Raw genomic sequence first — 24,542 nt, 5'->3', positions numbered from 1 at the left:
CGTTAGAAAAAACATGACACGTGCTGACCACGTGAGCACAAGTTGAACGGAATTTGGTCCATGGTCGTCACCTGAAAGAAAATGCAAAATACAAAGTATTGTAGAGCTAAAAAAAAAAGTAAAATATCTAAATTGCAAAAAAATGTAAAATACGTTGTACATTATGCTCATTAAGTATTATAGACTATACAATAATATACAATTAGAGTTGTAAAATCCCAATGGCACCTAGGTGGAGATGTAATTTTACACCCCCATGCCCCATTGGAAAATTTTAAAATGCTTTTTAAAATGGGACCTTGATATTGTATCTTCAAATTTAAAGAGAACAATACATAAATGGGCAATGCAGCCTCTAATTGGCCCCTATAATTACCATCCTTTAAAACTATCTCTATTTCTATCACATTTATAGAGGTCCCGGTCCGTTTCATGAGATAACACCAAAATGGGTCATAATAATTCAGTTGAGTGGTACCAGCAAAGTTGGTCAAAATTGCTCATATATTGGGAAATATCCCAGTTTAAAACCCCAATGGCGAACAAGTTGTCTGTTTTTTAAACTTTTTTGTACCAAATTTAAAAAGAAAAATAAATCACAATGAAATGTTACAAATGGGACTCGAACCCCCATGCCCCAATTGTTAATACAAGATTTAAAATTAATTTTAAAGGTTAGCAAGGACACAAAATATTTTAATACATATACATATGTGCTTTTTAGTCCTCTAATTAGTGCTTTTATCAGGACGATTCACCAGTCCCCATGGATATCTCATCGATGAGCTGGATCCACGAGTGTGCTACAAAGTCTTTGTATTAGTTGAGGATAGTTTGGTGATTTCAATTCTATGTACTTGTATTATTATTTTGGAAAAGAAATAGTTTTATAACAAAGGGTTGACTAAATGCCAAGTAGCGCGGCATCTTAGATTCTTAGATAACACTTCGCAGTATATTTTGGAACGGTCATTTAGTCGCAACAGCATAGTAGCTAAACACAAAGAAGAAGAAGAAGAAGAAGAAAGCTGATTATTTTTCATTCCAAATCCAATCTGAAAGAAAGGGAAAGAGATGGGGTGTGAAAGTTTGTTCTACACCATCTTCATAACCTTCGCAGTAACTCTTATAACATACAATATACTAATATCTGCAAACACCCCACTCAAACAAGACTTCCCTACTGCCCCGAATTCCAAATCATCAAAAATCACGGTTGAACCGGTTATAAAAATGCCTACTACTACTACTATTTACAGGAAAAGACTATTCCACACTGCTGTAACATCTTCGGATTCCGTGTACAATACGTGGCAGTGTAGGATCATGTATTACTGGTTCAAGAAGCACAAACAATTCGGTGGCCCCACTTCTGAAATGGGAGGGTTCACTAGGATTTTGCATTCCGGGAAGCCTGATAACTTTATGGATGAGATGCCCACTTTTGTTGCTCAACCCCTCCCTGCTGGAATGGACCAGGCAGGTTCCTTCCACTTCTATTGTTATTACTGTCATTTTTCGTTACTTAAATTAATTACTTATTTTTGTTTTAATGGCAGGGATATGTAGTCCTCAATAGACCCTGGGCATTTGTACAGTGGCTTAAGCAAGCAGACATTAAGGAAGAGTATGGAATATACATATGCTTTCCTTATTTATTTTTTTCAGTTTGAGATCCTGTTTTAGTGAGCTGTCTGTTTGTGTATGTTTCTTTTGCGCCAGTTATATACTCATGTCTGAACCAGACCATATTATTGTCAAACCAATACCAAATCTTTCAAGAAATGGACTTGGGGCCGCATTCCATTTCTCCTACATTCAACCCAACAAGTATGAGTCAGCTCTAAGAAAATTCTTTCCCGAGGAGGAAGGGCCTATTACTAATATCGACCCTATAGGAAACTCTCCTGTCATTGTTGCAAAGGTGCGTAATTCTGGACCAACTTGTTGTTTATGAGCTTTCTCTGTGTTGATATTTATGAAATGGTTTTAGGCATCTCTTAAGATGATTGCTCCTACGTGGATGAACGTGTCGTTGGCAATGAAGAAGGATCCAGAAGCAGACAAGGCATTCGGTTGGGTGCTTGAGATGTAATTCACCAATTCAAATCTAAAATGGTTTCTATTCCACTGCATAGTGCACATTTTATATTTTATTATGTACCTAATTTTCATCTTCAATATGCAGGTATGCTTATGCTGTTGCATCTGCTCTGCATGGCGTCAGTAACATCTTGTACAAGGATTTCATGATTCAGGTTTTATGAGCTCATTTTCAGTCAATAGAATTCATATCCCAAATTACAATTAGCAATATTGTTATCATCTTCAACCATTTTCTTCGATGATATTTAAGCAATTGTTCTGATGAGTGCTCAGGCTTTCCATATATTCGTTATCGTGTCTTACCAACAATGCTTAATGGTCTAAGATGCTATAATATGTATTTAGTAGAGTAGCATTAGTTAGAAACTGGTTCTTTGATGTTATTGAAATTTTATTTTTCAAGATTCACAACCTTAGAGCTTCATAATTGTTTTACTTTGTCCTTCTTGACAAACTGCTGTTTATGTGTGTGTTGCATTCACAGCCTCCTTGGGATACAGAAGTTGGCAAGACGTTCATCATTCATTACACTTATGGTTGTGATTATGACTTGAAGGTCAGTGTTAGGCTCTTAAGTTCTTAATATATATATATATAGCAGATCTTTGCTTGATTTGAGTAAGTAGCAGGATTAAGGGTTACGCTGTGGTTCTTTGCTGCTATAAATCTCACTCCTAATCATTTCATATATGGTAAATTCATTGAATTTGTGTAGTTTGAAAGAAGCAATAAAGAAGATTGCCTCTAATATTTAATAGTAAAGTTGGGTAGTACCAGCTCCAAGACCACCCAAGGCACGTAAGTTAGGAAACAGAGAAATTGACCTTTGGTTCCTTCAAGTTCAAATGGGCCGTTGAAACACACACCATATCATCAGAAATGGTGGTGCCGTCTTGAAAGCATATTGTGTTAGCTTTTACGTGAATCTGGTCTGTGTTTCAAAGAAGCGATTTTGATTTTAGATGGACCAATGAGAGCAATGAGAGCATGACTAGCTGATATTTGTTTTTTTTTACTTATTTTTTTTTTGTTTATCAGTAAACAAATGCTTTTTACCAAGTGAAGCTAAAGTGGAAAAGGGAAAAAAGGATTAACCGAAGTTGAGATACTTTGGATTTTTTGTTTTCGCTATGCTAATCAAAGCCTTCTGCTTGTAATGGGAAACCAATTTTGTGATTTCAGGGTAACTTAACATATGGAAAAATTGGAGAATGGAGGTTTGACAAAAGATCATATTATGACATTCCATTTCCTAAAAGTCATCCTTTGCCTCCACCCGGGGTCCCAGAAAGTGTGGTATGGTTTTATCGCTATTTAGCCTAGCTTTGCTGTAGCTGCATAATAATGTAAAGCCAATGAAAGTAGGAAGTGTCTTTTGTGTTTTAAGAGCAAACCATTCTTCCAATCTAATTCTTAAAAATGTTATATTTTTCACCTTCCAACGATTTTGAGTTAAAGGCAAACACGGAGCACTTAATCTACATAGAATTCCTTTAGTCCCTAGCATTGTAATATGGACACCATATTCCAGGGTCGTGCTCCTATCAGTTTACTTAAACGTTTAAAATCTTCTTAGTTTATGAAACATCATTCATTACGCCATGGTGCATTTGTAGTTGGATTTTGGTCATACAATATATCCAAATAAGAGTTATTGTTTAGAGTATCATAATAGGTGGTAGCACAAGGATGGCGTGTTAGGTACAGATCACGGAGTGCTTTTGGTATTGTCAATATGAAGGGCCGAGGGAGCCAAGGTATAGAGGCAGTTTAAAAGAGTTAAAGAGAATCCAAATCCAATAGGTTAAAAAACAGACTCTGAATTGAATCCTTTCTTTCGTGTGCCCTCAAAATTTCCCAAGTGCTATTATAGACGTTGTCCATTGAGGGAAAGCCGATTGCGCCCTTCACAGTATTGCTAATGTAAACTCTCCAGCATAATAGTAACTTTTAGAAGATTCTGCTAGGACACGTACAGTTATCTGACATGTCATAGACAATTAGACACCTGCTGTAAGTTGGTCATTTAGGCATTTTAGGTAGTTGATGGTGTTGGTTAGACACATATTTGTGTTGATGATGACTGTTGTCTACATTGCATAATGGCCTCCGAATGGAGCCCACTGGATCCCTCGCAATACGATGGCCTAGTGAGCTGATTTGTTCAGGTCAGTGTTCTAAAAAACGCTAGGCAGTAGTCGGGCGGTGGGCTAGGCTCCTAGGCCTCCTAGGCAGTGCCTAGACGGGCTAGGCGCTAGGCGGTTTTTTTTCCTAATATATATAGTAATACACACCTATACTACAAGAAATGAAGAAAATCATTTATTATAACTCAAAAAATAAACACAAACAAAAATACTTATTACAAAAATGCATAATAGTTGAAGAATATCGACTTCATATAAAAACATACTCTTTGTTATAGTGGCATATAATTTACATTACACTTTAGTCTTTCAAGCTTATTCAAATCTTAAGCCTACACGGGCTTTTAATTTACGACATTTAATCATTCAAAAAAAAAAAAAAAAAAAAACTTGACTGGACCGCCTAGAGGCCGCCTAGCCCGCCTAATCGGTCCATTTAGACCCGCCTAGTCGGTCCACCGATTTTTTAAATGACTTGGGCCTAGGCGAGTTGGTTGGGCACCGCCTAGCGCCTAGAGACCGCCTAGACCGATTTTTAGAACAGTGGTTCAGGTAAATTGGTGTTACATGCCACATGGGATGATTCGTTTTTGAAATCAGCTTCTCTATAAACGGTTTGCATTAAAACCTTGCTACCATCTTTATCCACTTTTAAGGTGCAGCGAGATAGCAATTCAACTGGTTATAGGGGAGCTGTTCCCTTCATTTTTGCTTACCATTGATTGCTGTACAGCTCCCATCTTTTGCTTTCCCTAAACCGCCAAACATGCTAAAAGGTTCCATCTTATCATATGATGATATTTTGTAAAAAAAATCTATGGGGACTACAAAATCTTTTTTATATAGCACATGTCGATCTGTTAGCTGATTGTTTCCCTATCAGATGCAACTTTTGTCTGTCATTTCAGTTATTGAAGTTTCTTAGTATGTAAAATCTGGCAGGTAACTTTGGTGAAAATGGTGAATGAAGCAACGGCTAACATTCCTAATTGGGGATCATAATTGCAAAATGCCAAATGCACAAGAGATCTCGGCAAGTGGAAAACAAGTATGTAGTATCGAGTGTAGTTGCCGGATATGGCTCCATTACATTACGATTCAACATTTTGATTCCACAGCAACAAATTACAAGCTAAATTAGAACACTATCCAACGTAGAATTGATGTTCGAATATAAAATCAGCTGCCGCCATACAAAATATTATATTGATCAACAAATTTCGAGTGCCAGGGCAGGTTAGGTGATTTTACATAATTGATTCCTGGAATTCTAATATTTAATTGCTACATATGATTTTACATAAACTGATAAACTTTCTTGGAAAATGATTTTGTAACATTTAAAATCTGGTATACATGCATGCCATACTTTCCAATCCTTGTTTATAGTTCTATACCGAAGAACAACAGAGATGAAGAATATGATCAAGAATAGTTGGAAAAATAATTGGAAAGGTATAAATGTAGTCACCCAATTAACCATATGATAGCTGCTACAAGAGGCAAAATCAATGCAATTAGAGCAAATGGGAGGCTTATCAAGAAGCCCAATGGTTTGCATCTTCCCATTTCTCTGCCTATTCCTTTTCGATCTCTATCGAGGTTAGTTTCCTATTCTAGTTAGAACCTAGCTTTTTTTTTTTTTTTTTTTTTTTTTTGATAGTCATCATCAGATATATATATATATTAAGAAGGAAGTATTACAGAGGTTGCATTTACAGCCACTCGATCCTCTCGCAGAATGTCCCTAAGCCATAAAAGGAGGTTTAGTATCCATTCTGCAGAGTTAGAGTGTAGTTTCCCAAAAACAGCTATGGTGTGAGCAGTTTTGTTACATGTCCTGCTGACCCATTTAAAGCTAACTTTGTCTAGTAATGACAAATTAGATAGTGCATCATTAAGGTATAGTTGAGAAGTCCAAGAGATATTGGCTTGTCCCTTCTCCAAAAAAAGAGTCGACATTTTTTTGCGGTCGGTCTCAACTTCGATTGCATTAGTCCGAACTTCATGCTCCAAATGATTGCTTGGAGCATTCCTTGGCTTTCTGCATCTTGGCTGTGAGGTCCCACCCATGCCCAAGTCTGCGACAATAAAATCACCCTTAGAATTTGAAGTACATAGCCATAGCTAGATTGTTTCCCTTTAATAAAGGAAGCATCGGTGTTGAGTTTGAAGAAATTGGAATATGGTGGAGTCCAAAATGCCTGTTTGGGAATCTTGGGGCCCTTGAGAATTATAGGAGTTTTGACTTCCAAGTGAGTAGGTAATTGGAAGAACTTGTTGACTAACATCTGCGGTTTAAACAAGTTAGGTTGCATTTTGGTATGCAAGACATTGCATCTTTCAAGCCATATATGGCGATTTAGAGAGAGACGAACTTCGATCTAGATGTCCATTTCTATAGGCCATGTTGATGGTGGATTAAACCATAGGTCTATCCATTGTGTGATGTGTAAATTTTCAAAAACAGATAATTTGAGATGCCATGGAGAAAAGTACCATAAGTTTACTCGTAACAGACAACATAAGAGGAAGTGATGTATACTTTTCAGTCGCATGTTGCAGAGAAGACAAGATTTATCGGGGATAAAGAATTTTTTGCAGTGGACTCTATTAGGGAGACAAATCATAATAACATTTCCATGCATGCAGAGATGCTCGGGGGGGTTTTTTTTTTCAAAAAGCAAGATTGCTTTTTTGTATGAGTCTTTGGATGATATGTGTGCAATGATGTTATGATACATAGATTTGATGAGTGTTTGCCATTTTTAGTCGATTCCACTTGATTTTATCTTCTAATTGATACTTTGAAAGATAAATATTTTGAATTAAACCGACTAGTGTGTGTGTCAAAGAGATAGTTGAGAAGAGGATGTTCCAACTTCTAGAGGAGTGTAAAATGAGATCGGACACATACTTAGAGTCTTGGTAAGGAGGTGGTAGAGATGTTACGACCACTTAGGACTCCCGGAATCGGGGAGTCCTTCCAAATATGAATGTTGTTCCCCAAACCAACTTGCCACATAGAGTTATCAACAATGAGGGATTTAATATGATGCATACCTTGCCGAACCAAGAAGAACCTGGTTTGAGTTCACTATTCAAAGATATTTACGTAAGAGTTAAAGTACTTACCTCTCAATTTGTTGAAATAAAGAGAAGAGGGATTAGAAACAATGTACCGAGAAAGTTCTAGTTAGATGAGCTTTATTGTCCAATTCCATATTTCGATACCTAGACCTCCATTTTTTTTTGACCGCGATAGAATTCCAAGTTTTAAGATATAAGGGTCTAGATTTACCATTTCCGTGCCCCACCAAAAGTCTCTCTACGTAGAGCATTAATGGTGTTAGTAACATTATTTGGCGTTGAGAAAGTACTCATGTGAAAGACCCAGGAATAGCGAGAGGAGATAGATTTTATGAGTATAGTTCTTCCCGCACTTTGGGAAAGCAACTTACTCTTCCAACCTGCTATCCTAGAGTTGACTTTAGTGATAAGACCATTGAAAATCACAGACTTAGGTTGTCTAAAAATAAAGGAGACCCCAAGTATTTTTCACCAATATGAATACTTCTCATGTTAAGCGGTGTCTTATGTCTAAAGCAATATCGGGACCGGTGTTCTTACTAAAATGTACCCCAGATTTTTTTCAAAGTTGATTTCGACCGGTGATGGAGCGAAGGTCTTTAGAGCATCTAGGAGTGCTCTAGTGTCATCTAGATTGGCCCTACGAGAAAATGAATGCATCATCGAAAGAAAAAGCAAGTGTGAGATAGGACTACTCTTTTTCGGAGATAGAGATGCCATGTAGATTATTTTCCTCTATTTTTTTTGTTGCGAGAATCCTAGACAAAACTTCCATGCAAAGGATAAAAAGGATAGGGGAGAGAGGGTCTCCTTGACGAAGACCTCTAGAAGACTTAAAGTGACCAAATGGGTTTCCATTGATTAAAGGTGAAAAATGAGGGAGGTGATGCATTGATGAATGAGGTGGACAATTTTATAATCGAAACCTAAGGATGTAAGGGTGTGAAGAAGAGATTTTCGGTTAACTCTGTCAAAAGCCTTTGACATATCTAGCTTAATAGCCATAAGCCCATCCTTACCTTTCTTATGTTTATTTAGTATGCATGATCTCATGAGCCATGATGATATTGTCGATGAATCCGCCTATTGGGAACAAAGGCACTTTGAAAAGGAGAGATGCACTTAGACACACTGTTTTTTATTCTTTTTGAAAGAAGTTTGGAGATGATCTTATAGGAGATATTACAAAGACTGATGGGTCTGAAGTCACTGCAAATAGCTGGGTTGGGAATCTTGGGAATAAGAGCAATGTTAGTGTGATTTATGTGTTCTAGAGAGTGACCTTCACAATGTCCCAAGAATCTTGGTAGAAGATGGCTGGGAAGCCATCAGGACCGGGAGTATTAAGGCCTCCGATACTGAAGATAACCTCTTTAACCTCTTCAATAGTAACAGGGCAAAGAATAACATTGTTATCATTGAAGGAGATAGATTTAGGGAAGAGGTTTTGAATGGGTTGAATGTTACCCTCTAGGTTGTCAGAGAGGATAGATTTGAAATGAGAGAGAACAGTGGAACCAATCTCAGAGTGGGTGGAGACCTGGACCCCATCGGAGTTTTTAATAGTCACAATTTTATTAAAGTGTCTATGTCTCAGAGTTTTAATATGGAAGTATTTAGTATTCCGATCTCCTTCAAGGATGTCTTTGTCATTAGATTTTTGCTTCCAAAATTTTTCTTCACTGGCAAGGAGATGGTCAAGATCAGAAAGGGCTTTATGTTCCAAGTTAACATTCTCTTTAGAAGGAGCTTTGGATTGAATGCAAGCAATTTTATTGTTTAATAAAGAGAGTTGGTGAAAAATATTTCCAAAAGTGGACTGGTTCCAAATTTTGAGAGTTTTTTTGGTGGAAGCAAGGTGTTTAGAGACAGAGTGCAGGGATGGATGAAGAGTAAGTGGGACCCTATGCCAGGCCATAGATATGATGTCGGAATAGTCAGGGTGATCTATCCACATGTGATGAAATTAAAAAAGGGTGGAGTTGATAGAGATGTGGGGTGAGTATTAAGAAGAATAGGGACGGTGATCGATTCAATATTTTGGAAGATGATGGAGAGTAGCATTTGGGAAGAGAAGGTGCCATTCGAAGTTTGAGAGAGCTCTGTCCAATCTTTTTTTGTATGTTAAGAGCAACTCTTTTATTAGACCAAGTGAAAGGGGAACCTTTGAAACCTAGGTCTAACAAGCCTTGGTCTCTGATGATATCATGAGCTAGATAACCATCTATGAATTCATAATCCCTACCCCCTTGTTGTTCCTCAGCTGATAGAATGATATTCATATCTCCAATGATGAGAATGGGTTGTTGAGATGAGCTTAACTGTCTAATGGGATTCCAACTGTTGTCTTTTGGTTTGTAGGGACTTCCATAGAAGAAACATGCAGTCCATGGAATGTGGAGATTACCATAGGTGATAGAAGTAGTGATATGGTTTAGAGAAGAGTTGAGAATATTAACATGGAGCCCTGCTTTCCACATGAGGCAGAGACCTCCGGCAGAATTAATAGCGAGGGAATAGAGAAAAAGAAGGGGTAGTTGAGAATGTTAGAAAGATAATGCATGTGTTGTGATTTGGATTTTGTTTGGATAGGAAAATAATATCGGGGTTCTCCTTAGATATAAGGTTTTTATTTGCCTAATAGTGGATTGACCTCCACACCCTCTACAATTCAACCGATTGTCTTCATATGACCACTCACCGAGACTGCTCGTCCAATCACTAACCACCAATCGATAAAAAATCCATGAGATATAATGATAAGCGATATCATACAAATATACATACCAACCAACTTTGAGATTGATGAAAACTAAAAAGATGTAAATGTAAAACATGTTATAATAAGAGATGAGATTAAAAGAGGAGGAGATGAATTGTCCCACATATAAAGACTAAAAGATACACATAGACTAAAAGAAACTGAGTGAGGTGTGAAAGAGCAGGTAGTACATAGATCTATATTAAAAGAATAATAGGATAGAGGAGCCTGGATAAGAGATGAGTAGGTATATAACAAAGATGAGTTAGTGATAGAGTGGTAACTAAACATGGCAAGACATGAATAAACTACCTGTTCATGGAGAAAAGAAGCAGTGACCACCTCCTGCAGCTGATCATAAGATCCAGGCATATCTATTCCCAAAGAGAGAGATCCAGAATTGCTTGTTTCAACAGGATATGATGGGTTGAGAGTAGCTTCTTCCAAGATTTCAAAATCAAAAATGGAAGGAGGAGGTTGCATTTGGGGGTGGATCTGATTAGCATCCACCATAGTTTCTTCATTTCGCGTGACATCTGAGTTTTCTTGTTCATTATTCCACTTTTCCCCTCCCCAGAGGGAATGGAGCACCACTCCTTGTGATAGCAAGAGACGATTGACCTCCGGATTTGTGATTAATTCCCAGATGTGTTCAATGGGGAAGTCTGAGATGCGGAGTGGAGGGAGGGATGGATTTGTACTTTGAGCATCAGATCTCACTTCTGTGCTAGCTTCAGTAACAGGGGATGATGGAATATAAGGGGAATCCTCAGTTGATGATTTGAGCTTTTTGTTTTTTTGATTTGCTGATTCTTTTTCTATTTTTTTGGGGGTTGCAATTTTTCTTTTCTTCAGAGGTTTGTCTTTGGGTTCAATAAAGATACCTTTCCCCTTATTTTGTCTGCGAGATTTTGATATGATATTTGGATAGATAGGTGGTGGTGGTAGGGTTATATCCGCAGTCTTTGGGGGTGGTGGGAGAGTGAGATCGGTGAAGGAGATATGATGATTAGGAGTGCTTTGATTTGTGATGTTGATGTTGATTGGGGATGAATTTGTTGGATCAGGCCCAAAGATGGAGATAATCTGTCGCTGTATGGCCTGGTTGGTGCATGTTCCCAGGATTGGGCCAATAGGTTCAGGTCCATATGGGAGGGCAGATCGGAGAGTTAAACGTGTCTTATTCTCCTTGTTTGGGTCGTAGTAGGTACAGCCATCAGATGACGAGGAACCCCGCAAGACCCGAGTAATCTCAGTTGCATCAGTAGTGATTGCTGGAACAACAATAGCCTCTCCCCCAAAGAGAGCTAGATGATGATTTCGGTCTTCTTCATTATTCTTTTTTTGGTACTGAATATGTGGGACCTTTATCTCTGCTGGAGTAGAATGTCCATCTAGAAGCATAACCTCTTGTTCCGGTGGTGGAACTGCTAAAACATTATTGAGTGGTGGAGGAACCATGCTGCAGCTGTACATATCATGTCCTAACCTGAAGCAATTTTTGCAATTTCGGAAAGGGATGCCCACATAGTTGAAGGTGATCCACACCGATCCATGATTTACCGTTGGAACTAGATGTCCTTGTCGAAGTGGGTTACGCAGGTCCACCATAACTCTTGCTCGGTACCCTTCGGCGTCTCTGGGTGAATCATCAGCTGGATAGATTTCCAGGAATCTGCCTACTGTAGAGGAGATTTGTTCTATGAAGACTGGCATCTGATGCTCAAGATGAAGCCCACCAAAAGTGATCCAGAATGGGGCTTGATCAAAGTTGATATCACTGGGTGCAAGTTCAGGGCTGTAGGATTTAAGAACCAGGAGATATCCTAACATTTGCCATGGTTGTGCATTCAAGATCTTATTTTTATCATTTTCTTTTTCAAAACGGAGGATGAAAAGATTTCCATTAACCACCACTATATCAAGCTTTTTCTTGAGTTTCCATTTTGATCGGATAGCATGAAGAACTTCATTTGGGTTTTGTTCTTGATCCGAGACTAGCTTTCCGATCAAAGAGGTTGTCCATCTAGCATGAGATTGAAGTAAGAGGTTTCTTGGGATATCCATGACTAAACTAAGTTCTCTACTTTCGGTTTCAGTGTTACCGAGAATGAGAGATTGTGAGAGGGTATGAAGAAGATTATCCATAACATATATATAAAAAGGTAATAGATGGATATGGTATATAAGTAGGGGGATTAGATGGGGGCTGATGTGTTTTAACGAGTGGGTAAGCTTAGGGGAGGAGTTAACCATGATTGTTTTTCTGATATGAATATCTGATGAGAGTTCTGAGAGCAGAGGAAGTGACTGGTGTTGTGTAGTCATTCTTGGTTCAGGTAGCCTATATGGGAGGGGATAGATCTCTCTTTTGATGTGACTAACTAGCTTAGTTTCTCTTGTTCTTTTGGAGAAAGATATGCCTTTGAAGAGCTTAGTATCAGCAGCTAAGATGACCACCTGCAATAAAAAAAGGAGACCAAGGTAGGAATTCTTGTGTAAATCAAGAAGGTCAAAGTCAGAAATATGTGCAGAGTATACAGAGTAGAGATCATATATACTAAAAAATTGAGATCCGGTGTCAAAATAGGAGTAATCATTAGATACAGAGCATACAAAGGCTAGATAATCTAGAGGAGGGGAGGTTGAGATATAGGATTTGGGACCGTCAAGATGACCAGTTGGGTCATCAGATGGAGTTTGGGCGATGGGTAAGAAGAGAGGGGACACTATTGAGATAGGGAACACTTGGATTCGCTGCCTAAGATCGGTGCATGGGATTTTGACCTTAGATGAATCGTCTTGGTTACCAATACCTCTTGACCAGTGTTTCTTCTTATTCCATTTGATACACTCCAGAGGAGACCAGACCAGCAGGATCGTCATATCAGAGCACCTTAGAGCTCTAGAATCATAACCTATGTTGTTGATCAGTCCAGATTCAGGCCAGATTCAGGTTGATGCTACTAGCCTCCCATTTCATGTTAAATAAACTATGGAATTACTAGGAGTATTATTCAACTAACATTTCTAATGGAGCCTATCAACAACGAAAACAGATTGTTTTTTATTTGGAACAAATATTCGTTTTTTGAAGTTTGAGAGACGGATACCGGGTTGAGGAAGTTGTAACCGTTTTTGTTTATACCACATTACCACCTTCCATCTCCAAAATAGAATGACTGCCCAAATGAAAATTTGAAAATGACAGAACAACAAACTAACCGCATTAGAAATTTTCAATTCACGAAATCACCCTCGGATAGGATATATAAGTGCACCTTTGTCAATTAGGATTGGTTCAGTCCAAAATCCCAACCCAAGCCCAGTTCAGCCAATATCGGGCCTTTGTTGAACTTTGAGCACCTAGTTGTGCTAGTACGGACATTGTGTTGCTTGCTTGCTGGTAACCAAGGCCAACTATGAGACTGAGAGAACCCTGTGCTAGACCCATAGTTCGGGATTTGTCGGAATTCCCAAAAACTGAAATTGACCATATTTCGACTCATGTCAAATTATGATTTGGACAAAATTTCAGAATACTTAATATTTCAACCCTATCTTGTATTTTCCGGTTTTTTTAAACTGAAATATCCGACAAAATTCGATATTCCGTTCGGAATCTTGAACACTGGCTAGACCTTAAAGTTAGGCCTTTAGAGCATTTCCAATGATTTGTGTAAATTTACACAACCGCATAAACTCTACATAGGAGTCAATATGTGTTTTTAATAGAGATTTACACAATAAGTCTAATGGATAAAAATACATGCAATACTGAACTAATGAAATCTTTGTGCAAAATATGCAAAAACAAATTTTGTTGGCTTCCTATTGGTTAAAAATAATGAAAATACAAAATTTATGGAGTCCCATTTTTGGAATAGTGGGGAGTTATAACTAATTGAAGAAAAAAAAATGTGTAAAATTATTTTCATTTTTAAACAATGATTTAAGCACTTTTAAGTTAAAAATCATTTTACACATTCTCATTGATAGAGGTTTTTAGTGAGAATTGTATAAATTTACACTAAAAATATTTTACACATTCCCATTAGTGATGCTCATACAATTTATACCCGCGAAAAGAAATTTAGTTCTTCTGTAGTTGTGTTTTCCAAGAAACTCAAATTTGTGAGGATCAAAGAGTTACAATACTCGATCCATGCTACGCACCGGGTTGTTGTGAGGTTTTGCATAAAGCGGTACTTTTGTCTATATTATTTTTAGATCCATGTCGAGTTGCTACATCACATCAACAATAATAACTAAGAATAAAAATCAAAACTGTACTTGAAGCGTTTTTGTTTTAGTCAATTTGTCCCTATTTTGCAAATAGCGTGTGGGGAATAAATTAGAATGCTAGATGGTTCCGCAAAGTCCAGCAATCTAAAGTGTGGATCCGTTGAACGGGCCTAGTTTTTATTTTTTTTTTTTTTTATTTTTCTGTGTTTAACAATGAGTCTAAAATCCAATTTTGTGACACTATGGGCTAAAATGTTCGGGTTGGCTTGCCCCAATTACACTCATAGACTAATAAAAGAAAGCGTTTTAGGGCTTAGTGTGTTTGTGTCTGCATAAACCCTCAACTCAAACCCTCTCCTCTTTCCGGGAGCCAAGGCGAACAGGTGAGTACAACTGAGATTGGGAAGGATGGCTGGGAAACTCCACCTAGGATGCATACGATAAGGGTAAGGGCAGAACAGAGGACTGTGACTGCTGAGGCATCGGGTACAGTGACTGGAAAAGAGAGGGTTCAAGAACCAGTGAAGGCAGCACCTGTAACCAACAAGGGCATAATTATGGTTGGCAGCAAACATGCAGGGGTGTCTAGAGAGATAGCGGATTGGGGGAAGAAAACCATAAAGGGCTAGTCAGCCCTCTACTCATGTGAAGGGGATCAAATTGGGTACAAAATGGGGTGGTAATACCTCAGTAAGGGGTAGTGTTAGCAATAGGTGTAGGTAGTCTATTACTTGTGTGAATCACACTTTCCTCATACTATTAAGTCATGTATGTGGTCTCAGAGAGATACATTTAGTATCTGTTTGTAATAAGTTTCTCTGAAACAATTTAATTTTATCTTTTTAATGAAAAGGGGTAGGGGACCTCTATAAAATCCTCGCTTGCCGATAAAAAAAAAGAAAAGAAAGAAAGCAACGATGAGAAAGAACGCAAAAAAGAAGGCCTCTTCTATCTCTTTAGCCTCCGCTCGTAAAAACAATGATTCATCAGCTGATTTTTTGGTAAAAAAAAAGTCCCATTTTTTTTTACTTTTCTAAAACTAATATCAATTTTTCTAATTATTTGATATATATAGCCATTGGAAGGCGGACCAGCACGTAAGCTACCAAACCAACCAGAACAACCTGTGAATATTGCAGCCGTTTAATATATCGGTCGTATACCTCACAGCTTTTATGAGACCGAGATGCGTGGTATTTAGCTCTTACTCATTTAATGTTAAAGTGAGTTTATATTAAATCTGTTTTTTAAGTTTTTATTTATTTATTTATTTTGCAGAATTCTTTAAACAATTTGGTGATATTAATAATTTTAGAATTGTGCGAAGCAAGACTGCAAGAAGGTTAGTTAAATTGTCATTTTTGCAATTAGTTTTTCCTTTTTTTATAGGCAGTGTCTGCATTATCTTATAGCAATGAAAGTTAGCTAGGATCTTAACATTAAGTCACGGGTGGATATTGCGCAACCAAATGTCAGTTGGTTAATAGGAAGCTATTTTTGTGTTAGGTGTATGAGTGTGCCACGAGTCAAATTTAATTGTTTATCTATAATCCAATGTTTTTGTTTTTAATTGTCTTATGGACGCTTGAGATTAAGGAGATTAATCTACTCTCCAATTAGGTCAATACATGGATAACTTAATTGAAAACATCGTCTTTATTTGCCCCTTATATTCTTGGTTCGCCAAATGGTATTTTATTAAAAGCCTAAATGAATTAATTAGTTCGACTTTGGAAGGCTGGAAGATATAGACCATTGTGTTTACCATTTGTGTATTGGAACAGGAAAGTTTAGGAAGCAAAAACATTCACTTATGCCTATTACGTGTGTAAGTTGTAAGAACCGTTATGGTTGCACCGAATGATTTATGAACCGCGAACACTCATGCGCAGCGGAATAAGGAGTGTCTATGGTTTTGGTTAGAAATTTACCTTTAGATCGGCTAAGATAACTTTGAGAATCCAAGATCTACGAATCCGAATCAACCTATTGATCTTCTGTTGTATTCCTATCAATGGAATGGATGTTGTGTGGGCAACGATCTACCACCCTCTTCTTCCTCTCTTGGCCTCTCTCACTCACAGAATTTGGAACCGATTTTAGATCTACTTTTCTTTAGCAAAACCTTGAGATTTTTTTGTGTAAAAAAAAAATGGCTAGAGAAAGAGGTTTCTATTTATAGGCTACAATAGGGACCATGAGAAGAAATTAGGGTTGGGCCTCCTGACGGGCATGGACTTCCCATATTCGCCCAGAACAAACGGCCCAAGTCCGTCAACAAATGGCTTATTCCACTAAAGGCCATTGTTGCACTACCGCCATAATCCCAAATTACGTGTTACGTTTATAGGCTATATATTATATGCTTGTTGATCTCCCCGTGTTTAAGATATCGAATGCCCGTTGATTAAGTCAAGTTACTGACAACTATATTAATCAACTTTTTATATCCTTGAGTAGTACCACTCAACCTCATTGTCATGTCAGATTAAATCCACCTGCAGGGTTTACATGACAATCCTTATGAGCTCCTCAAGGGGACATCATCAACCCGACTTCTTGTGGGTCACGGATTCCTTCTATAATCAATAACACGCCTTACATACAATGTCATTACCCAATCCACCGTGTTTGTTGATTTACAAATGAATCTCACTTATTGATGATTTAAAGTAATGTACAATGCACGTAAGTGCCCGTTATTATATCCGGATTAGGAGGACAAGCATCCATAATAACAGAGGTGTTTGTTCTCTTATATAGTCAGTATAAAGAAAAACAACCTCACTTGGTCCTGTTCAATACACACAAAGTGTACTAGTGTAATCCTGTAGTCAAGATAGACTAATACCAGATTATACTACAACCGTACCAATGGTTTGTCCAAATCCATTTAGGTTGTGAACGTTACTTTTATACTTTATAAAGATATCGATGATATGATCTTCTGTATGTCACCACACACCATATCATCTACAACATAAAGTATTAGACACATGCATATAACTAATAACATATATAATATGCATAATATTTGCCCATATGATTCTCATTCAAAATATAAAGAATTATAGTTAATACAAAAGTAATGCTTTTAGAATATAACCCTATCATAAGTGAGCTTAACGTACTTGCGAATTATGGGACTTGTATGTTGTGATACTTATAAACTAATGAGAAACATGTAAACGAAAACTCCCCAAGTTCAAGAGCATAGTTAATGACTCCATAATCCATATAGTGAATATGGAAGGAAATAGTGTATTATTTTTGTTAGTGTATGCAAGCTTGGTTTTACCTATGTGGTGTGGAGCCTTGGGCAGTCGTGTGACAGAATGTCGATTTGCATAGTGTTGGAATCAATTCAGTGCCTTTACAGGAAGAAGTTGAAAATATCTGGCTCTTGGCATAAGTTTATGTAGGAACCGTTATTTCAGAATGACTATTTCTACAAACCGCGAGAACCACGCGCAGCGGAATCAATGGGTTCTCACGATTTGTGATTGAGAACATAACTTTTAGATTCGGTTTTGATAACTCTGAGAATCCAAGCTTTATGAATCCGAATCAACAATCAACCCCTTGATCTTCTGTTGTATTCCTTTAGAATAGATTGGACGTTGTATAGACAACGATCTACCAACCCCCTTCTTTCTCCCAAGATCAAAAACGAATTCAGATATACTTTTCTTGCCTCTTTTTCAGAATAATGAATAGTGAATTTTGACCAGAGAGAAAGAATATTCTATTTATAGGCTACAACAGGGACCATGAGGAGAAATTAGGGTTGGGCCTCCTCGGGCTTGGGCTTCCCATGTTCGCCCGGAAACACACTACCAAGTCCGTCAACAAATGACTTATTCCACTAAAGGCCATTGTTGCACTATCGCCTCTAATCTCAAATTACGGTCGGTGTTTATGGGCTCCATATTATATGCTCGTTGATCTTCCCGTGTTTAAGATATCGAATGTCCGTTGATTAAGTCAAGTTATCGACAACTACATTAATCAACTTCTTATGTCCTCGAGTAGTACCACTTCAACCTCATTGTCATGTCGGAATAAATCCACTGCGGGGGTTTACATGACAATCTTTTTGAGCTCTCGAGGGACATCATCAACCCGACTTCTTGGGACGCGGATTCTTCTATAATCAATAAAGACACCTTACATACAATGTCATTACCCAATCCATCGAGTTTGTTGATTCACAAATGAATCTTACTCATTGATGATTTAAAGCAATGTACAATGCATGTAAGTGCCCGTTATTATATCCAGATTAAGAGGACAAGCATCCATAATAACCGATAAGAGCCCAAAATCGTAGTTTTAACCCTCAGAATGATCATACTTTTTAGACCAATTATGTGAGTAATAATTAAGAGTTAACACCGACACGTGTTTTTATGCATTTCGAGGCTTCATAGTCCATTATGTGTAGAAATGTGCCACTTTAGCGAGATAAGGGAAAAAAGGCGGTTACTAAGGAGTTCCGTGACTAAAGGCCAAGATTGAAGACAAAGCCTTTCTAAAGCCCGATCAAAAGTTGAAAAGTCGACGCCTTAAAACAAAGACACAAGTCGTGAGAACTTCGAAGGCCATATCTTTGGACTCGGACCTCGGAATGGGGCCTACCTTATGTAAAACGACCGCTCGGAAAGAGCTTTCCAATGGTGTAAGCCTTGACCCAATCAGAGGAGCAGAAGTGGACGAAAAGTCTGTTGAAGCCAATTGCGTGAAGAAGCCTTTTTGGATTTGAAAAATTGGGTTTTGGGTTTTGGATTCCGGCCCAAAACATGGATCCAAGCCCATGCACGATTTTTGGATCTGAATGTATAAAAACCAAAGCTTTACTCTTTGTTAATGGTAGATATGGTAGATAGTTAATGGTAGCTAGTTAGACCTAAAAATATATAGAATTCTAGATCTAGTTTTTAGTAGATTAATTAAGTTAGTTCCATTTCAATTCTTGTTTTAGATTAAACTCTTAGAATCTTTGTTCTTGATTGATTAGATAAATAAAATAGTTATTTCTATCAATTTCGATTCTTGTCATTTACAATTGTGTAGATCTAAATTCCCTTATTACGTAGACAGCTAGACTTAGAGTAGTTAGATTATTAATTTAGTATTGAATCATTGTTTTATTATTCATTAGATTAATAAAATAGTGTTCTCCATAAGTTAGTTTCATTTCCATTAATTGTTTAATTTAAATTCGTAGATTCAATTAATTGTCATTATTAATTTAATTCAAATTATTGCATTAGTAGTTTTGATTTGGGTTTAAACAAGCAAAGTTTCAATCTTTATATCATGTCTTGTTTGAATTCCATTGGGAATGATAGCGTGATGATTCTCGGCTAAACCTCCATTGAGGGGGTTGAGAAGCCTTGATGAAAGTTTGATTAGATTATCGTAAAGTCGTCGTAATTTCCTTTCTACTCTAGAAACGATTAGTTCACCATGAGAATGGGTTTAATCGTTCACATACTAGTTATGAATTGGTAGAAATGCCATGTGTAATTAGGGATTAGGAGTAACCATATTGTCCTGCGAAGTAGTTCAATTCGGATTCTGACGATTCGTGGATAGTAGGATTAAGTCGAAGTTAAGGTGGAATCAATCCCCCTAACAACTCCTTATCATAGAATCAACGTAGCATTCCCATAATTGTTCTAATAGTCGACTAGTTGCATCTTGTGGGTAGTTGCATCGTAGTCTAGTTGCCACTTTTCGTAAATCTCTCATTAGACTTTAGAGTTAAGAATACTTATCGTAGAGAACACAAATCGCGGAAGGACTAGGAGTGAAGCGAATCACTCTACTCCACTATATCTCAGGATTGAGAGTAGAATCTTTGATAAAATATAGACACATAATCTAGTTTTAGTTTACTTACGTTTTGAGTTCATCGTTCATTTCATAGGTAAACTATTCAATTTTAGATTTATCAAATGGCGCTGCTGCCATCTTAGTTTCACTTTCGCATTGTTTTTGTAGTGTAAGTACTTTTCTTAAAGTCCCATTTAACCCACCCACCCTTGTTTGATTCATACTGTGGTTTTCCGTTTCATCGTTGAAAAGTCCTGCGAGAAATTACACCGAAGCGCACCAGGCCGATCTGAGCGACTTCTTAGCCCATAAGCTGGAACAGCCGAGCTCGACCCCTATGTGGGAGCGAATGTAAATCAATGTAAAGTTTGAAGTTACACGGGAGCGCCGCATATCTCTATCTTGGCGCGCTAAGCTAGATTTTTCCGGATTTCTACAGTTTTTGATTCGAACTTTGATTTTTCAAGTTTTTCGGTGTTCTAACTTGTTATATACACCTAACACGCCAGAAACAAGACGCTTATTCATAAGCGAAGCAAGGACGTTAATCAGGTATTCCTTTCTTCCACACCTCGCTCTCTCTGTTAGAGGTTTATACTAGTATATCGAGAATTGTTTGGAGTGTTGATGTGTTTAGCTAAGTTTGGTTTTAGCCTTGTATGAGATTAAGGTCCGCCGAACAAAAAACACCGAACATAATTACACAACAACGTCAACAAACAAGTCTATCTAGTATACCACCCACTACACCTCTAGCTACTATTTCACACACACCACCGACCACAATGCCCGACGAAGAGAAACTCCTCTCTCGGATTTTTATAAAGCCTTGAGCGATAGCCCCAAATCTTGCATCGTTCTAGACGGGGAAGTTGGGGATTTCGAATCCCCAAATATTTTAATTTGTTACCCGTTTTCCATGGTTTAGACCATGAAAAACCTTATCAACACACGCGTAGGATTGAACAAGTCCTAACAACATTCCACCATCCTACGGTTGGTGCGGAACAAATTAAACTAAGGGTATTCCCTTTCACCTTAGCCGATAAAAGGCGTCTTGTTAAGCCTGGCGCTAATTAATTGTGGACTCGTGGGCTAAACTTGTTCAATTTGTTTATGAAACATTTTACCCACCCCTAAAGACGGATGAGATGCTTTCCAAGATTCATTTCTTTTCGACAAAATCCTCATGAATCATTTTCGAGGCTTGGAATCGTTCACCGATCTCCTTATAGAGTGTCCACATCATAACTTAGCTTAAAGACACGTTAGTTCGTGCCTTTTTCAAAGGACTTCTACACCACCATAAAGAAGTCCTAGACATAATGAATGGGGGTAGTTTCTTAAGCAAAGGAGCCCCGGAGGCTTATAAATTTTAAAGGATCAAACTAAAGCGAAATAACATCGGGGGGTAGTGACGATATCCACCGCTCCGCTAGTTCTTCTAATACAGTTAAAGGCCGCGGTATGTTTGAAATTAAACACGATCCCGAGCTTAAAACTCTAATTGAATCACTCACTAAAAAGTTAGAGGCCATTTCGGTTCAACAAAAAGCCTATCCCGTCATGAGCGTAAATTCAAATCCATGTAGTTTCGTTTGAGCCCGAGCATCCCGACTTCCATCGTCCCTATAGCCTATGAACGGGCTTGTTCCATTAATAGTGAACCTAACGCCTTGGAGACAAAATCCCAACTTCGGTTGGAGAAATAACCAACACGTCACACCTCGAGTGGTACAATAATCAATATGTTAGGCCAACACAAAGTTTTAACCAAGCTCCACCACGACACGGACGGGGGTGGTCGGGGTAATTTTAATAATTATAACAACCAAGTTCAACCTCGACAAGGTCAAGCACAAAGTCAAGGTAGTTATAATAATTATAATGCTAATAGAGGTATCGTTCGTAAATAATAACTATCAAAATCCACCCATAAATAATTCACGTGAAATAGTTCGGTCCACACCACCCGTGACTACTACGCCCACACAACCGGATCGTCTTGACACCTTCATACAAGTGAGCCAAAAACTTTTCCAAACCATGGCTCAATCTAACCAACATGCCTTCTACAATCCGTTAATAATTTAACCCAACGGTTGGTTCAAGATAAAGCCCAACCCAAAGGTGTGTTTCAGTCACAGAAATACCTAATCCTAAAACAACAAATACAGCCTTTGAGGTAACCGATAATACTAGTAATGAATATGAAAATGTAGGTGAGCTAAAGGCCATCACCACTCTCGGATTCGGGCAGAGTGGTTGATAACAAAGTAACTATGCCTATAGTTACCCCACCAAGTAACCCTACACCTCTATTTTACTAGATACGAAATAAAGCGAAGAGCCTATCAGCGTAGAGGTACCGATTCACAACACAACCTAAGAAAAGCGTAAAGCCACGGTTAAACATCCGGTGATACCATTCCTAAATATAGGCGAAACCACCATTTCCACAAAAATTAGCCGTGTTAACTAGGGATACTAATTATGAGGAGATTAGGGACGTTTTCAAGAATCTAACTATAAACCTTCCCTTCCTCGAAGCTATTAAAAAGCTACCACACCATGCTAAGTTTCTTAAGGAGTTGTGTACTACTAGGCGCATAAACCAATATACCAAAAGACGATTTTTAAGCGAACAATTCCCAACTCTATCGAACATAATGGAATTGTTAAGTACAAGGACCCCGGGTCGCCCCATTGTCATAAATGCACCTTAGAGATTCTTATACGACGACCGCGTTATTAGACTTGGGGCTAGTGTTAACTTACTCCTGTTTTATTTGTATAGACAAATAGGTCTAGATGAGATGCAACCCACTAAAATGCGTTGCAATTAGCCGATCGGTCTATTAAGTATCCTAAGGGTGTCGCCGAAAATGTTCTCGTAAAAGTTCGGGATTTTTACTATCCGGCTGATTTTGTCATCCTCGATACAAAAGTCGTTAACGACTTCGATCCCGATCATCTTAGGCGTCATTTCAACGGGAACGCCAATGCGCTCATTAATTGCGCGATGGTTCAATGTCCATGTCTTTTGGCCATCTTGTTTGTTGAAGTCAATGTTTTTTAAAACAAAGACCACGTTACCCGATTCGTCTATGGATGGAGAGGTTAGCATGATCGAGAGCTTTGCTCGAGATTATTTCAACAACACGTTCCATGATAATCATATGCCCAAATTTCTTTCATTTGGAAGTTCGGACTCAACATTTCCATCCCTACACTAGTCAATACACATATTACGGATGAGGATGAGATAGATGACTTTCTCAAAGATGTAGAGGACTATCATAATAATGAGGATATGACCAATCTAGATGAGAAATCGATGAGTTTCTTAGAAGCGGTGATGAATCACCCTATCAAGAACTACTTTGCACAACATACACCTCGACTTCCCTCCTTTCACCTTTTCAAAGGAATCTCGAAGTTTGCACTTTCGATCATTTTGTTTCTTCAGGCTTCATAATTTTTTAAATCCACCTAGTAAACAAATAATTTCAGAAGACAAAAGCATTTGACACCTTCATTTTCGGACTTGAAAAGTCCCCCTACCACACACCATGAATGAGTTTTGTGCTAAACCCACATCCTCATTGTTTACATCTTCGTCCTTCTACAACTTATCCATATCCACCATATCCCCCATGACCATTCACTTTTCCACACTTCTTTACTAGAACATCCACTCGTTCAAAAATGAAAAAGAAGGTGCATGCTAGGTTACGTAATAGGGTTATCCGACTTCGCTTTCATTTCACTAGGTTGCGGTCATAGGAAATCTTGGTGCTTGATTGTGTTTGGATATGTTTTCTGTGATATTTATTTATGGAATGATCCACAACTATTTAGGTTGTTGATATATGATAAAACCGCATGTTCATACATATGTTTAGATAAAGTCTCGAAGTATCCGACTATAAACGACTCAATTTTGTGTTTGGTGCATTTCCTTTCATTTCCATATATTGGTGAGTGCACCATTAAGGTAACCGGCCCTCCTACGGAGTGTGTGGTGTAAGTACCGGATCCTAAGTCCACGTTTAACATAATTCACGTTTTCCACTCTTGCATGTTTTCTCGGATTTTTGAGTCATGTTTCTCTATGGGGTGAATTATGTCTTTCTTGTTTTTTGTTTTTCATTATAAAAGTAATATATATATATATATATAATAAATAAACATAGTAATCTAGGAAGTCTCGGGAATCTGACTTTAAAAGACCCACTGCTAAAAACAAATTTTCTAAGCTTTGTTTAAAAAAAAAAAAAAAAAAAAATTGTTTGGGGGTGGGGTGTTCGTGTTTCCGTCCTAGAATGTTTATGTCCCATTACAGTTGCTTAGGC

General features: G+C 37.9%; 1 protein-coding gene across 7 annotated transcripts; it reads left to right on the top strand.

The window, feature by feature from the left end:
* Positions 1–889: 889 nt before the first annotated feature.
* Positions 890–18,796, top strand: LOC147510114 (Hyp O-arabinosyltransferase-like protein). 7 transcript variants are annotated; one of them, XR_015218748.1, is made up of 11 exons: positions 939–1,479; positions 1,560–1,627; positions 1,723–1,924; positions 1,994–2,091; positions 2,189–2,258; positions 2,591–2,662; positions 3,289–3,402; positions 5,196–5,301; positions 15,425–15,542; positions 15,628–15,691; positions 18,771–18,796. XR_015218748.1 is itself a non-coding variant. In XM_086602160.1 (9 exons), exons 1-8 carry the CDS (start codon positions 1,075–1,077, stop codon positions 5,253–5,255), a joined length of 1,077 nt encoding a protein of 358 aa, XP_086458286.1. In that variant the 5' UTR covers positions 921–1,074; the 3' UTR covers positions 5,256–5,301; positions 14,725–15,181. The 7 variants fall into 7 exon arrangements, 3 of the variants coding, with proteins under 3 accessions (XP_086458286.1, XP_086458285.1, XP_086458283.1); XR_015218751.1 differs by lacking the exons at positions 15,425–15,542; positions 15,628–15,691; positions 18,771–18,796 and adding an exon at positions 5,372–5,579 and having other exon boundaries at positions 890–1,479; positions 2,006–2,091; positions 5,196–5,315; XR_015218750.1 differs by lacking the exons at positions 15,425–15,542; positions 15,628–15,691; positions 18,771–18,796 and adding an exon at positions 5,372–5,579 and having other exon boundaries at positions 890–1,479; positions 5,196–5,315.
* The last annotated feature ends 5,746 nt before the right edge of the window (positions 18,797–24,542 follow it).

The sequence above is a fragment of the Coptis chinensis genome, chromosome 3 (assembly GCF_015680905.1).
Source record: "Coptis chinensis isolate HL-2020 chromosome 3, ASM1568090v1, whole genome shotgun sequence".
Lineage (NCBI taxonomy): Eukaryota > Viridiplantae > Streptophyta > Magnoliopsida > Ranunculales > Ranunculaceae > Coptis > Coptis chinensis.
The sequence above is the reverse complement of the archived record's forward strand: the minus strand, read 5'-3'. Positions and strand labels throughout refer to the sequence as shown.

Coding starts and splice junctions, on each gene's coding strand:
- LOC147510114 (XM_086602157.1), top strand. CDS start 1,075: ATGGGGTGTGAAAGTTTGTTCTACACCATCTTCATAACCTTCGCAGTA. Junction 1,925..1,993: donor CTCCTGTCATTGTTGCAAAG/GTGCGTAATTCT, acceptor AAATGGTTTTAG/GCATCTCTTAAGATGATTGC. Junction 2,259..2,590: donor ACAAGGATTTCATGATTCAG/GTTTTATGAGCT, acceptor TTGCATTCACAG/CCTCCTTGGGATACAGAAGT.